General features: G+C 34.7%; 1 protein-coding gene across 2 annotated transcripts in view; it reads left to right on the forward strand.

Moving 5' to 3' along the window:
- Positions 1-10,060, forward strand: part of LOC110453700 (ubiquitin carboxyl-terminal hydrolase MINDY-1-like) — a 38,204-nt gene extending 28,144 nt beyond the window's left edge. The window contains exons 6-9 of one of the 2 annotated variants that reach the window (XM_021502768.1): positions 948-1,138; positions 1,803-1,913; positions 2,604-2,811; positions 3,424-10,060. In XM_021502768.1, coding sequence (XP_021358443.1) covers positions 948-1,138; positions 1,803-1,913; positions 2,604-2,811; positions 3,424-3,438 — 525 coding nt within the window. In that variant the 3' untranslated portion in view covers positions 3,439-10,060. Of the gene's footprint in view, positions 1-947; positions 1,139-1,802; positions 1,914-2,603 lie in introns of both variants that reach the window. The other variant, XM_021502767.1, reaches the window with a different exon arrangement.
- The last annotated feature ends 7,460 nt before the right edge of the window (positions 10,061-17,520 follow it).

Consider the following 17,520-nt stretch of genomic DNA (forward strand, 5'->3'; position numbering starts at 1 on the left):
GATTAATGATGCTTAGTGATTCTTCATTATAAAAATAACAAGGAATTATTGTTGCTCACTGACACTTAATTATAAAACATTCAGTGGGGATTAGATTTGCTCTTTGATACTTGGAAATTGTTTTAAAGCTTTAGTCTGGTAACTTTAATTAAAATAAATGTAAATGAAATAGAAGTCAGAGGTCAATGAATTAAACATGTGATGTCTATGGTCGTTGACTGTTTGTAATATGAGGTCAATGGCCAGCCAGGACCTTGAGTGGTGACAACCATTCTCCTGTTCTTTAATCAACAAGTTAAGCCCTATAGCCCACTTGCAGTGTACTTACCACTTCAATTAGGAACGCTTATGATCATTTGATAAGGATAACGCCCTAATACTTTAGGTGTAATGGTTTTAAACTCTTGACCATAAACCCATTCAACAATGAAGGGAATTTTTGTGAGAATTTTGGCAATTTTTTTTTGCTGAAATTACATTCACAAAGAACGTTGATTTGAATAAAAACCTTTAGATTAATTTTGAAGGATAATGTCACTATCTGAGGCTGCAGTGTAGATCTTGGTACATGTATGTATATATTGATCTTTTACTAGTGTCTATAGATCACTCTTGATGCTCAAAATTATGGAGTCTGGAAATTAAGGTTATGCTTGAGATCAGAATTTAAAAATCACATTTCCCAGGGACAACATATTTACGAAGGACACACAGAGTTATGTAGTTGAAGCTAATGTTATAGCCCTCCTTACTTAATTAGTTTGAATGTACATGTATTGAATAAACTTTTAGATCACCACCACTTGAACGCACCTTCCAGGATCCTTTCATACGTCAGTTAGATTTGTCATACGTGATAAGGAAGCCATATTTTGTTTAATAATTTGTCATAAGTTATAAGGTAGCTATTTTTCCTGTCATTTTAAACTGTATTTGTTGCTTTACAGAATGAACTGTTCCTGCTGGTGACAGATCAGGGGTTTCTGAGTGAGCGTAACGTGGTTTGGGAAACACTGTCTAACGTGGAGGGGGATGGCTATTTTGTGGATGCCAACTTCAACACGTACAGGAAGTCCCCGCCTGCTGAACCTGTCCTACCACCCACACCTATGAATCCAGAGGAGCAAGTTGACCAAGAGTCAGTATATGTGCAGTGCTGATTATTTCTTATTATTATTATTTATCAGATCATAATAAAAACAAATTTGTTATGCTTATTTTTAAACATGGGTATGTGGTCTGAGTTTTATTTGTAAAACTCAAGATCAAGAATGACTTTCTTTACTCAAAAGTTTTTGGAAAATCTGCTAAAATACCATTATGAACTTAAGATTATTGATAACAAAGGGAAATAACCCTGTGTCAGTATAAGTCGAACCTAGCACTTATCTCTCAATTAGTATGACCTGTATTATGAAGGTAATCCATGCTTCATCTTATTGCTCTGGCTGACATATCACAGATTTGATTCAAGTATGTATTATGATTAATGTATTATTGTACTTGAGTTGTATGTAATATAAAATTTATGTTGTCCAGTATTTCATTTTGCACAACTTTCTGTATTTGTTGAATGTTATCTGTGTGTGCTTATATTATGTGACTTAGGACATATCACAGCTACAGGTATGTAAACTGTTGGTCATGGTATACCTGTACTTTACCTATTTTTACTGGTATATACACTGTAGTTACCATATTTAGGACATATCACAGTTACATGTATAGTGGTCAGTATATTCCAGTACTTTACCTGTGTATTGTTACATGACTTACCTGTAGGTCTTGATCTGTGTTGATAGTTACCTGCTAGCGATGTCCCTCCAGCATGAGCAGCAGTTAAGAGATGAAGAAATAGACTGGAATCAGGATAATGGTCAAAGACATGACCCACAGCGACCTCAAATGTCTGAGTAAGAATTATCTCCCCTGTCCCTACTGTAACACACACCAATCATGCCCGTCCGCCAACTTTTTTCTTTGAACAGATTCTTCTTGCAAACTGAATGACCTAGGATCTTGAAATTCATCCTGTTTATACCTCAGACTAGTTTCAAGTTCACTGGGGTCAAATATGTTGAAAATTTCATTCAACATCATCTGAAGAATGTTATATTCTAGAGCCATGAATGCCAACATTGAATAGTTGCTAGGGTCAGTGCACGTGTTTAACAAAATCATTGGCTATAATGGTGATAGATTTAAGAGTCTTCTTCTCAAGTCCCATTTGGCCCAGGCTCATAATATTTGGTCATTAGGTACCTTGGATAGAGTGCTATACATTTTCTTCGTATCATTGACCTTGAACTGCTTCAATGATTGGTTTTAGTGGAAAAAACGTATTTCTAGTGTAAAATTATCAAATGCATGAGCAACTCCTATCTTTGCTTTATTTCAATTATTTTTCAGTAAATTAAGGTAAAACGTATTTGTATAATGTTGATCTGGCTTTCATGAGACACTTTAAAGATTTGGCTTTTGTGGAAGTTCTTCTCATATATATATTGTCACAGTATAAAGAGCTGAAGTAATTTAAAAAAACACTTAATAAGTCTAAAACAATTGATACTAGTATTCACATTTTATTCTTGTGTCTGTTGAAGCCATGAGTTGGCAGCACGTATGCAGGCAGATGAGGACAAGCGATTAGCCCTGGCTGTCCGACGACAGGAACAACAACAACAACAACGGCAACAACAACCAACATGGGCGTCAGGGGGCGGGACCCCTCAACACCACCACGCTGCTCATGGAGGTCGCCCAAGGGAGAGGGAACGTACAACTAGAGAACCAAAGTCAAAAGATAAAGAGGTTGGCATCTTATCATTTTTGTAGATATGTTAACAGAGAAGTTATATTTATTTTTAGTGCAAAACTCTCAAATTTTGAAAACCGATGTGTAGGTTAAAAAGCGTTTCAGCTAAATAAATATTTAACAAATTGTTATCAATAGTAAAAGATATTTTGTGAAATATCTAGTTAGCTCACCTGCCTGAAAGATAAGTAATGGTAAATTTTTAAACTACTCCTTTACTTAAAATACATTTTCATAATGTCCATTACTAACATAAGACATCAGGTGCAGTCGCTAACTTTTCAGTTCTGCTTATGATCAAGATATTTTTCCTGTGAATTATTAGCTCTTGCTAAAGTACAAGTTGATAACTACAGAATAAAATCTGAAATTAGTTCTGCAAATTTTTGTTTAAAATTGAAGCCTGTTTCGTCTTGTAGCCAGGTATCTTTTTAAGGAACTTCAGGAATTTGATCTATGTGCTTGATAAAATAAGGAAAGGTTTTCATCAGAAGTTAGTTTTGTTTGGTTATCAAAATACCTAGACAACTGGATTTAATTATTTAGCTTAGGAGATTGTATCTAGTACTACTGTATTATTGTGTAATGCTGTGTAATGTGTATTTCAGTGCTGTATACTATAATGAAGGCTTCACCAAGTGTCTTCATCACCGCCTGTAGTCCTTCCTGTACCTCCCAGACAGGCAGGTGACCTCCTATCCATGGTAACACACAATAACATGTGTCCACAGTATCCATGAAATGGCATCTATATCCTTGGAAACAGAAACAGCAGTCTTACCTCTATGTCTATGGAAACTGCTCCATATAGTGTTATTTCTGTATCCATGGAACACCTTCTGAAGTGTGACAACTGTATCCATGGAAACAGCAATTCATATGTCATTTTATCTCTGTGAAAAGTCCTAGAAACAAACTCAATGTGACCCTGTACTCATGGCATCTTCCTGCAGGCTTTGAATCTGTGATGGAGGCAGCCAGGTGGAACAAGTTAACGTTGGTACAGGAAAGGGAAAAAACCAGAAGCAGGAAGTGTGATTAGAATCAGAGTGAAGCAGTTTGTGTTTGGCTAAGTCTGTAGTTTGTTTGTATGATGGTATGAAACATCACCAGTGAAATATGTTCGAAATTGCATGTTTATCATTAAATCCCCTGTCATCCAGATTTGATGTAATAACAAAGCGTTAGTAAGCTAGGCAGTGGAGGCTTTGTTAGGACAGTGACTTAGGTCCCAGAAAACTGATACTGAGGTTCAGATAATTAAAATATTTACTATAAAGTCCATAGGTATAGGTTTGGATAACAGGGAATAGTGGGTAAGCTTTTGAAGAACTGTAGAGGAAATTAGGGTTGATCTTTACAATATCGGACAGGATGGTTCAATAAAGTCATAAGGTTCGGTAAACATAGTTATCATCCTACACAAAAATAAATTCTGTGTCGTATACTTATAAATAGTAAAATCTTTAAAAACAATTGAGACAAACAATAAATTCAAAGTTAAATTGTACATTTCTTAAGTATCGCATGATTGATAAGATATTGTAAAACAAATAGTTTAAATTAGTTTAATCGAGCAATAATTAAAGTTATCAGCTTCAGATATTTGGCCTCCTAGCCTTCATCAGGAAATCAAAAAATGTATTGGGTACAAAGTTCTATCCATATTGTCAGTGCTAATGTCCAGCTGTCCATGGTCCTTATGAAGTCATCAATTTTTGTGTGAACCACAAAAATGGTATCGCTGTAGAAAAAACCCTTGTAATTCTGAACAGAAATAGATACCGGTAAGTTTTTTTTATTTTCCATAGGTATACAGATAGTGAGTCCATTTATTTGGTGAAATATAAACGTTAATACAAATTCTGACTTTTCAATAGAAAATTTTGAATCGTCGGTCAATCAAACCAAATCAATGTGTGAGCTCAGTGAAAGAAAATTATATATTATTTGACTTTATAGTGATTATTGTTACATTAAAAGTGAATGAAAAATAAACAACTGAAGGGAACTATAATCATCACTAATAAAAAGATATGTTCTTCTATAAATACTGAGGATCTGCTTATAGAAAGTCAGGTACATTTTGTATCAAATATGTACCCCATAGCACATATACAACACCCTTCTAGATATTCAATCGTATTACCAAACGTAGACTGCTTTATGTTAACGTCATCAAATTGAGAGGGTAAAGATATCAGCGGTGTGAAATTCTTTCAAATTAAACAAGAATAGACTAAATCATCGAGCCATACATGTATAGGGCAATTTTTAGTAAGGAATACAAAATGTTTGACATTAAAACAATGTCTACAAATAGAAAGATCTGCTAATGTCTTTAATATAATTCCAATTGAAATGTGTTCAATATATCTTTTGGATATACTTCTTGTACCTCTGGTGAGGTTTTAAACACTGGATACCTATATACACTGTACTGTTAGTAGATAACATCAGAGTATCCCATGTGTTGAACACACAAGGCTCACAGTCATGGTTAGTGTTATACAGTAAACAAATAGCATTCCTACTGTATAAAGAGGGGCTTCAGTAGGTAATCAATATAGCCAATTTGAGTTTTAAACAATTGTACATGTAATAAAAATATTTCCTGAAAGTAATTGCCTTTTTTAGAATCAGCACCAAAAATGAAATGCAAGTTGTCCTGAGAGAGGACTTACCTACATGTAGTGTATCCTGTATATCTCTTAATAGGAGAAATATTTATTTTCACATTGACATTTTTTGTACATAGAAATCTATTGGTCTGGGTGCTCTAACAGGATATAGACTTTCCAATATAATTGCATGTTTTATGAATGTCATAATTATGGTTATTATGTCTGATATTTATATGGAGGAGGAGATGAAAGTTTACAAAGATCATTCTATTTGATCTGGGTATTTATTGATTGTGTTCCTAGTGATATCTGATGTGTGATCGTGATTCTTCACTCCTGTGTAAAGTGCTGTCAGTATATGCTTGTGAATGATAGAATTACAACATTTGTTTTCCATACATGTGTTATATTTGCTCCAGTTGACATGTCTTTCGTCTAATGGGAACATGTTGTCCATTGTTTATGTCAGTTACACCTACTCGGCAATAAGGTCAGGTACATACCAGTAGTTAACCCTCTCATCACTGTAGACCAAAATGGACTCACCAAGATAAATGTATGGTGAGTCTACCAAAGTAACTAAGGGGTGTTATGGTTAATCAAGCGTCATAATCTGTTATTAGTGCATTCATCTGAAGGTAATAGGGGTTTTAGTACATTATACAAATACCCGAGTATATATATATAGGTTATGCAAAAAATGAAAATGGAAATAAAAGTTCTTTGCAAGTGAGGGTAATAATTAGAAACTATTACACAATTACACACTAAAGAATGCCTAGGCCCTATTGCAAGTAGCGGTCATACTCACGAAGTAACGAAGAGCTTACAAACAGTTAACGTTTTGGTTAGTAACTGTATTCCATGTTATTACATAACAGATATGCCTGTTGCTTGTTCCCTCAATGGCTGTAGTGCTATTTCAGCCATTTGGTAAAATCTGTCCTGTATATAAGGTAATTTTAGGGTTGAACCCTGTTCTTTTAGAGAAGATATATTTTGGTGTATTGTGTTTAACGCTAAGAATAGTTAGATTTTCTGTAACATAACCGCCTCCTGTACAAATCCTTAACAAATATTGTGTTCCAATATTCTCAGTATTATCTACTTTGTTCTGTTGTAGTATGTTAGGTACCTTTCTGCTGAAGAGTAAACAGGTGTAAATGATGTGAAGAATGGACGGTATGCCCACAAACACTGTCTTTCCTTGTAATATCATTAATATAGTGCACTTTTATAATTGATTTATTAAATGAATTTAATGAAAAACCTGTTTTTTTGTATAAAGTATATATAAAGAATTTTTTAAAAAACGTGTTGTGAGTGTAAATCTATTATAGTCTATGAAGATCTGTGTCTGGGTACATGTCATAGATCACTAAAGGATTACCTCCCTTTACTGAGGACTTAGTACAAATATAAAAATAAGATTTTTCCATTGACTGGGTACAACAATTTTACGCCAGATTACTTCCCTTGGCTTTTTGGGGTGGGTTTTTTTCAATGTACAATTTGTTTTTTTGTAGACTTGTGACTAAATCCTTTTCAATAATTATTTCTGAAGGATTTTGCTGCTGTTTGAAAGGTATGGTAGGAAGACTTCTTAAGCTTTGAAACTATTAGTTTAATATTTGTAATTTTGTACTGTGCTTTTTTAAGGGGAAAAAGCATTTAATTTGAGCTTTGAGATATGATGTAATTGATTATATTTTAACACATCAAAATTAAGACTTGCTTTTTTAGATTTTTTTTATATCAGAGACTGTTGTCCAAGTTCGTTTTGTGCTTAAATTCTAACTGCTTTATCGTGATAGAAATATATTTCAGTTTTGGGCTGTTATGCAGTGTTATATCACCAATACATACACTTTCATTATGTAACATCACCCGTTGGGACAATAAAACAACAAAACATTAATGTCACAATTTCAGGATAAAGGCATTGAGATGTTTATCTAGGATTTTATCGGTTTCAGCATTCACAGAATATTTGAGATAGTACATGCTTTGGTTGCCTATAGGATAAAGTTGTTTCCAGCCTGTCTGACTATAATGAAATTTGTTTCATAAATATCATTAAAGATGGAAACTTGTTTCAGATGATTATATAGGAGCTGATACTGCCCAGTCAGTAATAATATCTAGTCGGTGCTAATATCCAGTCAGTAGTGATACACAGTTAGTAATTATGTTTCTTTTCCTGTCAAATAATGATTGTCCCTAGTGGCCATTGTCAGAAAATTATATTCATAGGTGGTCATTTTTTTATGACGATAGCATCTGATAAATTTCATGTTGTAACTAGGTTTAGATATCATTTGATAAAAGTAGTATTGACTCTAGGTTTATCTAAGATGTTGCATGCTTTGGAGGTTTGAACATTCTTATCCAAAAACATTCTAAACATTTTTTGCAATCATAGTTTAGATGTTAGTCGCGAGGAGGAGACTACCATCTATATATGATTTAGATCTTACCGATTTCATTTTAATTAAGAGAAAATCTTTAAAGCATTTCATGCTTGGCACAGGTGTTGTTATGAGTACAGGTAGTTGCAGTGTTCAAAATATTTCAACTCGCAATCATAGTCAGTCTTCCAAATACAACCGTAGGTTTTATAGTCTCATTTGCATCTCAATCATGTAAGTAGAATATAGAAGATGGATATTTAATTCAAGTCTTATTTGAAAATGTAAAGATCTCTGCTTATATTGGAAGACTGATTTCTGGTTAGAAATAAAATAATCATCAGATAAAAATGTGAAAAAAATGTGCTCCTGACATTTATATATAAAGATATTTTCATTCTTTTTTACTACTTGCGATAAAAAGTGATGATGGAGGGAATCTGTTTTTGTTTTAACTTTTAGAAATGATCTTTTGGAATCTAATTACTTGTTAAAAAGATGACAATTCTTGGACCAGGTGTTTGTAAACTTCAGCTGAAGTGAATTGAGGTTTGTGATTTGTTAAGTGATTTTTTTAAATGGCATTTGTTATTGTTTGAGTGTTTTGACTTTCAATTATGCATTTTAAAGGCTTTTACAGACTTAAACAGAAAACCTTCCAATATACATTTCACTTATTTAAAGGTACTTTACGATGTTTATCAATTCAAATCCTATTTCATAGCTAGGAATTGAATTTCATGGTGACTGGATGAATCAAATGTATAAACCTTATTAATGTATTGATTTACAAAGTTCAATGTACTAAGTAATATCAAACGATTTTAAAAGTTCAATTCAATTTTCGAAATTCCTACGGATTACCTCCCTTTACAGAAAAAGTCTTGAGTATATTGCAATTCTGTTGATTACCTCCCTTTACAGAAGTGTCCGACAAAATAAGGTTGTGAGAAAAGAGAGACTATATGTTGGTACAGTGGCTGTTGATACTGACCATTAACTAGAGGATCACCTCTAGATGCCACTTGCCTCAAGATCACCAGTGGAAGTAAAATGATGTTACACTTTACTTCTTATGGACTGGAGATAAATTGATCAGAATCCTAACTATATAACACCTACAGTGGGTGTCTATGTTTTCGTGTGACCAATATCTTGTTGCAATATTATTTTTGTTGCAAGAAATAAGCCTGTTAAGTACTAACATGAAAATAGTTTGTCTTTTATGAATGACCGACGAACTTACTTAGACCTGTTTGTTAAAGGGAGGTAATGATCTTATGTGTGAACTCTCCTGTGTGTGAATGTGTATAATCATGAAGAAATAAAAGTTCTCTACTTGCTGTGTTATTATGAAATATATAGTACTGAATATGGTGAAGATTATAATGCATGTCACTAACTGGGAAAGGGTTTTTAACTTATTATTGCATTGTCTAATAACTATATTCAAGGTCATAGGCATAAAGCTTCAAATGTCTTCAAGCGACATCTTCTCAAGAAAAGCCAGCAGCCATGGTAGATTGCAAGTAGTGTTCTGATATGACCGGCTATCAACTTTGGTCAAAGGAATGACCTTGAACTACTTAAAAGGTCACAGGGAAAGGAGATAAATGTCATAAAATGTAAGGATTTATTTTAGGGAACCCTTAGAATGATGGCAAGGTAATATATAAAGCAAACAGCATTGTGTAAAAGTTATATTGTATTTGAAAGTTATAAGCAAAAATTCCTTAAAGAGAAAGGTTCTTGAGAGCAGAAGGCAACAGCAGAAAAAAAATATTTCAATGATTTATTTCAGATTATTTTCTGTTTGATGATTGTCTTTGGGTGTGCTTAAGGACCTGTCATCTTTCCATGAAGTTTTGAAATTCTTTGTACTAAAAATTCAACAATTACCCAGATAGAGCGTACTCATTCCAATTCATATAAGCTAATATAAGTGAAAACAATAATATTAGGTTATTTTTGGTTGATTTTTTGTAATCCGGGGTTTTACCTCTTCCATTGTAAAGGACTAGCCGCATTAAGGCATTAAGGGGCATTCTAGGCCTCACCAGTGATTTGAAATTAGTTGTTATATTTGTAATCTGGAATAAATGAAGTATGCAAATATACAATTTCATATTCATGGGACAACTGGTTTAGAAGATATGGCATTACAAAGAGAAAAATAAACCCACATTCTCATAATAAAATGTGTGAATATCGTCTGTTGTGTGCTATTTGGTTGAAATTTGGCCATTTCGAGGGAAATCAATTAAACAATCTTCAATTTTTGAAAGCCACCGCATGCAAAAAACAAATTAATATTCGACATGCTTAAACATTGTCATACCAGTGTTCATTCGGAGAAAGGAATTTTGATTGTGGCATGCGGAGGCTTTCATTTCTGCATGCTTACTGTCCAAAAACTCCCTATTTTGGCTATTTCTTTGCTATGGTAGGGCATCTACGCATTCACAACGGGGAAAATCTGCACCGAGAAGGATGACCCCAATTAATCAATATGATGTTTATATCAGAAATTCCCCGTAAATCAATTCAAATTGAAAATGTGACCTTGTAGGAGGCCAAAAACCAAATTAGTTTCATTATGAGTTGTGTGATGTCATTTACATCCCGGTTTCATGTATGCAAATAAGAAATTTGCAAATTTTATATCATGGTGATACAGGCGTAATTAATTTCAAATGTCCAACTAAAACGCCATGTAAGATCTTAAATGAATTGAAATATGTTTAAGATCAACAGCTGAAATGTAAATTAGCTATATAGGACCAGGTAAGAGGTCAAACAGTGCAGTGCAGTAGAACCGAATTATTCCAGTTTCTTCTTTTTTTCAATTTTTTATCTATTTTTGTCTGAACTGTTTTTGCCAAAATATTCAAGTTTCTGTTTGATGAAAGTATTGAAATTTATTAATGTACTAATGTCTTTTTACCAAGAGTCCTGTTCATCACTGATCGAGGCAGTGCAGTAAAAAAAGAAAATAACAATTTTTGACATGATTTGGACTAAAATATCTTTCGAGGTAGGTGGTATGTGCCGTTATGTAAAGCCTCCTGTCTCAGATTGTAATATCTTGGACTAAAAATAGTTTACTTTATGGCATGAAATGTTTTATGGGAACTATGTTCTATGTTTTCAAATAATTTCAGCGATATATAAAGAGCTATGGCAGAAAACTGCCCATATTTTCCTAAGTCTGCATTTATGAAAACAGGGAAAAAACATTAATGAGTAAATAATTTCTAGCAGCAAAAATGCCTTGAATAGATATTAAACCAATTGAATATGATGTTTTGAACTGCTGATATATTAGGTATTGTTAATATGATACTGACAATGTAGCCATATTCACTATATCTATGATAGTGATGGGGTTTCCCAGACTTAAAAAAATACTTTTAACACTTTCCCATCCGAGGACCAACATTTGAATAAGCTTTTTTATTCCGTGACATAAAATGCAAAAACAGATCGTATTCCGGAAAAGCGGTCCTCCTTTGGGAAAGTGCTCAAAATAATGAAAAATGGGTGAGCGAGTTTCTTAAACTGAGACAGGTGTTCCATCTTTGTTTATGACTGATGTAGCCGAATGTGTAATGCAGTTAACTTGTGACCAGACAAAGTGAACGGTGCAAGTTCAAATCCACGTTCAGATTCCTTTTTATACGCCCGTCGAATACGGGGACGTATTATGTTATCACGTGAGCGGGCGGGCGGCAGGCGGGTGGGCATGTGAACGATGTTCGCTTGATATCTCGAGTAATCATTAACGGATTAACTTCAAACTTCACAACAAGGTTAATTACCATGAAAGCTCGGACAAGTTCGATAACCGCCATTATCCGACCATAATTTGTGGAGTTATGCCCCTTTATGGACTTGCTGAAACAGTGTCCACTAGATATCTCGAGTAATTATTAACGGATTAACTTCAAACTTCACAACAAGGTTAATTACCATAAAACCTCAGACAAGTTAGATAACCGCCATTATTCGACCAAAATTTGTTGAGTTATGCCCCTTTATGGACTTGCTGAAACAGTGTCCACTCGATATCTCGAGTAATTATTAACGGATTAACTTCAAACTTCACAACAAGGTGAAAGCTCGGACAAGTTCGATAACCGCCATTATCCGACCATAATTTGTGGAGTTATGCCCCTTTATGGACTTGCTGAAACAGTGTCCACTCGATATCTCGAGTAATTATTAATGGATTAACTTCAAACTTCACAACAAGGTTAATTCCCATAAACCCTCAGACAAGTTAGATAACCGCCATTATTCGACAATAATTTGTGGAGTTATGCCCCTTTATGGACTTGCCGAAACAGTGTCCGCTCGATATCTCGAGTAATTATTAACAGATTAACTACAAACTTCACAACAAGGTGAAAGCTCGGACAAGTTCGATAACCGCCATTATCCGACCATAATGTGTGGAGTTATTCCCCTTGGTTTCATTAATGCGATGCATGGGTTCCATGATGTTGTATTGCACTCATTGATCAACCAGTTATGTTGAATGATTTCTCTTTTAATGTCAATTACTCACAAATACTTCATATATTTCAATCATACAAACAACTGCTCATTCAATGTGTGACGGGCTCGCGGTAACCTTGTTTTTTATATTTAGGTATGTGATCTTTTTCTTTTATTAAGTAAGAGAATATTTTTCAAATCAAAGGTACACTTTATTTATATTTTAATAACTACCTATTGATTTATCATCTACGGAATCATGTCAACAAATCACTGTACACGTGTACAGTGCAGCTACGCTTTGCAGATAAGACATCCTCTTAAAAGATATTTATGAATTTATTTACCCTCCAATTGGCACTAGTAATGTTATCTATAAAATACAAAAAAATGTGGGATTGTTGCGTCAGAATAAAAAAGGCCAAGCAAAAAACAGGAAGTGTTATCGCAAATATATTACCATAAATACGAGGAAAATACACCGTTGAGGACAGACTCATTTGTTTGAAATGTAGGAAGACACGTGTAAGACATGCTATTCGAAAATTATATATCATTTTGCCATTCATACATATGTAGGTGCAGGAAAAACTTAAACAAGATGTGTGTTTTGTAAGAAAGTAGGTAGCGCCATGAAGCAGGCAGTAGTAATGAAAATTAAATCCTTTCAAAACTTGTTGTACGATCTTGTGTTGCATACAGTATATTATTTGTTTTAAATTCATAGAAATAACGCGAACTACGCATTTTATTGAGTTTTTATCGTGACCATGGCCTTGAATTCGGCTTAATCTATTGTTCAGTACACGATGGCACTAGCGGTCTTAGCTTTGGGGAAAGAGACATAACAACCCGCCATAGCTCTCTGAGACTATCAATACTTCTAAGTTGTACTGATACTCACAATTTGTATTTATTTACGAAACTATGGGACACTTCCAAGTCATACATCAGTATAGTACCCTTGTGGTAATTACTTGAGGTTACGGATACCGTCACACGTACTGAATATAGACGATTATGGGTAACACAGTAATGTATGAAGCTTCAGTCAGGTCACTGTAATCCTATACTTTTGTATACTGTTAAATCCATGCCAAGACCTGGTGCAATAAGTGTAATTTTGTATGTCATAGTATAAACGTAAACAATTCTAGAAATACAAATACAAAAATTCTGCTTTGGAACATTTTTCTACAGAGTAATTGATGTTGGATTCTGTTTGTCGTGTATGAAATAAAATACTTTCAATAACAAATCATTTTTGTTTGTCGTATGCCTGATATAAATACATGTTGTTGTTTTTTGTCTTTAATCTTACATTTATAAATGTTGATCCGTTCAGCTTCCTTAGCTAGGTGAGTAAAGCTTTAAAAGTTCCAATGTCTGCATTAGTAGTATTCTGAAGTATAGAATTGATACATACCAGCATGTTTACATCAAAAACCATGAGGTGACGATTACTATGTCAGTCATTACCAGGACTGTCAGAACTGTCGCCAGGAACGTTCGAGGAAGCTAAAATGTAGCACTTAAACTAAACGAAGAACAAGAATTTAGAACCTTACAAAAAGCAAAAGGATACCCAAGTCTCATCAAAATTGTTACTCCTAACACTATAAGACACACTTATGAACATAATAAAAAAAAATGATCTTGTCACACAAAGAAATACATATTTCCTTATGAACTGCTGATGTCGACCAGAAAACCGCGTTTCGAGTCTTCATCAACCAGCATCTTTGGCAAACCCGTGTTTTACGATTTTCCGGCTGCAGTCATCAGAAATGGTGCAAGGACTTGAATACCGAATCAACTGCGACATGAAAATATCGTTAATTTGGAAATGTAGGGAAGTAACTACCAAGAAAGGGACAGTTCATCCGAAAATAAAAATGGTAACCTTTATCGTACAACTTAGTACACGTAGTAAGCCGTTCCATAGTGAGCATGTTGTAAGTAACGATCGAGGAAACATCTGAACAATGATTCTGTTGTGTTCTTGGTTTCAATCTCAAAAGCATGTTCAAATTTTATCTGAATATGAAATGAAAGGAGTTTGCTAATTACTTTGGTAGAAGTCCCAATTAGCTTATTAATAAATTAAGCCGCATTTGGAAACAATCAAGGCCGTCAGAGGGTTGGGGGCCCAGTTTGTCCAATATGAATGTCGACAGTCTGCTGGAAAATCTCGCCTCCAAACTCAACAAAGACATTTCATTTTGGCCTGAACGTAGTACGAAAATAACGAGGCCACAAATGTAACAAATGATTTTGATGGATTGTAAAGAGTTAAATTTGTGCTCTATCCTCAATAATTGTAGTAAGTCTTCAAGCTAGTTTCTAAATTCCACCAGGAACAGTTTTAATAGAATACTCTCGCAAAGTTGGCAAATCAGAGAGAGAAAGTGAACAATTTCGTTCAAACATGGTGAACACCCAATGGTGTCTCTACGATCTCCAGCAGGTCTACACGCGTAACATTGTGGTCGGTTTGACTATTGTCCATGGCTAAGTTTACTTCTCTTTCGGGGAGTCAACACAGACATGCCATTAATGTGATCACATCCCGGGCCTGAAAAAATCCCTACAGAGTCCACATGGTCCTATAGTAACATTTAGTAAACTTTTTACACTGGACTCAATCAACAATTCTACAGCTTTGAATTTAAGTGGTTTTTTTTAATAACACCACTATGTATACAATAAACTAGCAACATGGACGACGTGCTTAATTGCGCGATACTATCGACGTTCTGTCAACATTCGGTATGCCACATCACCTATACATACGAACTAATATTCTTCGACATTTCTGTTTATGTTATCACACGGGGATCCTGATATTGTATTGAATACGTCACTAAACACACAAAAGCAAATACATTTCAATCAACGAAATTATTATAAATATTGCATCTAGCTGAGCGATAAACGATATTCCCGTCGATATCCTATTGTAGTAGCGTCACGTGTCACAGATGAACGAGCCTCTCTGGTTACACTTCCGGGGTCACAGATGAACGAGCCTCGCTGGTTACACTTCCGGGGTCACAGATGAACGAGCCTCTCTGGTCACACTACCGGGGTCACAGATGAACGAGCCTCTCTGGTCACACTACCGGGACTGAAGCGTTCTCGATATTCAGCAACTGACGCACCTAACATTATGAATAATTAAAGCATCATCCCAGTAAATGTTTACCGTGTCATCTATATTTGATTGATTTATATAACATCGGGTCTAATGGTCCAAAGTATTGTTGTGTCACTGAGGCGTTCAATCAAATTTTCCAAAAATCTTGCAATTTCTTTTCTTTATTCTCATGTGTCTGGCGTTCAGATGATTAATTTGAATATTAATCTACATGATAAAATTATATTACAAAATTCATCTTTTTAAACATATTAAATCCCAAACATCAGAGTGAACACGTACTCCGTAAACAATGATGACGGTGTTTACAGCCGGTGCATGGTGAATGGCGATTTGACATTGATCAATGACTTGTCAATAAACAATTATTCTCGAATTTTGCTGGACAATGTATTCGCCATCGATCTAGTGACATAACACAGTTTTATTTTTATTAGCAAATCGTATTTCCATGACGAAATGAGAATTCACAATTCAAAAGAACATGATTCCGTCAATACTTTGTGTGTGGGCGTCAGAAGTTTGTTAAGAGCTTCTGTGGATTATATTGACGAATATGATATAAGACTAATTTTTAGCTCTTTTTATATATAATTTTGTATGGAAAATGTTCAAATGTGAGCGAGTATTGTTTATGTTAAATACTATATAATTATTAAATACTGTTTTATTTTATAGTGATGCATGATACTGTGGTCACGTGACCGTAGTAAAATATTCACAACATGGAAGCAATGAAATCCAAATCGAAACAAAAATCATTGAAAACCTAACATTTCAGGAAAGGGTACAGGGTACTAAAATCAGGTACATCCTTGCAAATGTGAATTTTATTTCAATTGCGCAGTTTGTGTTATCATACAAGTGTTAGGTCATTGTGACCTAAGTTCTGGCTTTGTCCCATCATATCAAATATTCAAAACTTCCAACAATACGTCGAGCTCGAAGGCCAGTGGTTTCAAATCCCATGAGAACGGAAAATACGGAATCCCTGCGATCAGTTATTCTTATTGTCACTTCCTAAATGTGCTGTGAAATTTTGATAGAACAATAGCTAAAATATTGATACGACTTTTAGTGTAAGTGGTCAGCTTATGAAAGCACCTAGCTCCCCAATGTCAATGGAAGTGCTTGGTGACATGGTGTATTAAGTGAAACTTGTCCCTATAATGCCACTTACTGTCTACGAACAAAGGAATAATAAAACCTTGGTCTATTATTAATGTCTGACGATTATCGCACTTTAAATCTGGTCTATTCTGTATGCACGTTTGGACATTGTCGTTTAATGATCACGTGCAGTTATTGACCAGTGTCAGAATCACCATATCATCGGTACCATCTACGAAATTTTCCGGTTAGGGCATTTAATGTCCAGCTCGTTACATTGTGCGGAGCTTTCAGGAATTAACTCTGAGGTAAGGTCTTACGAACCTATTTCTGTTGTACAACGTCGAACCTATTTCTGTTGTACATGTAGTGGGGCTACTTTAAGGTAAAGTCTTACGAACCTATTTCTGTTGTACGTGTTGTGGGGCTACTTTAAAGTAAAGTCTTACGAACCTATTTCTGTTGTACACGTAGTGGGGCTACTTTAAGGTATGGTCTTACTAACCTATTTCTGTTGTACATGTTGTGGGGCTACTTTAAGGTAAGGTCTCACGAACCTATTTATGTTGTACATGTAGTGGGGCTACTTAAAGGTAAGGGCTTACGAACCTATTTCTGTTGTACATATTGTGGGGCTACTTTAAGGTAAAGTCTTACGAACCTATTTCTGTTGTACATGTTGTGGGGCTACTTTAAAGTAAAGTCCTACGAACCTATTTCTGTTGTACACGTAGTGGGGCTACTTTAAGGTATGGTCTTACGAACCTATTTCTGTTGTACATGTTGTGGGGCTACTTTAAGGTAAGGTCTTACGAACCTATTTCTGTTGTACATGTTGTGGGGCTACTTTAAGGTAAGGTCTTACGAACCTATTTCTGTTGTACATGTTGTGGGGCTACTTTAAGGTAA

This window comes from Mizuhopecten yessoensis, unplaced genomic scaffold (genome assembly GCF_002113885.1).
Source record: "Mizuhopecten yessoensis strain PY_sf001 unplaced genomic scaffold, ASM211388v2 scaffold7491, whole genome shotgun sequence".
NCBI lineage: Eukaryota > Metazoa > Mollusca > Bivalvia > Pectinida > Pectinidae > Mizuhopecten > Mizuhopecten yessoensis.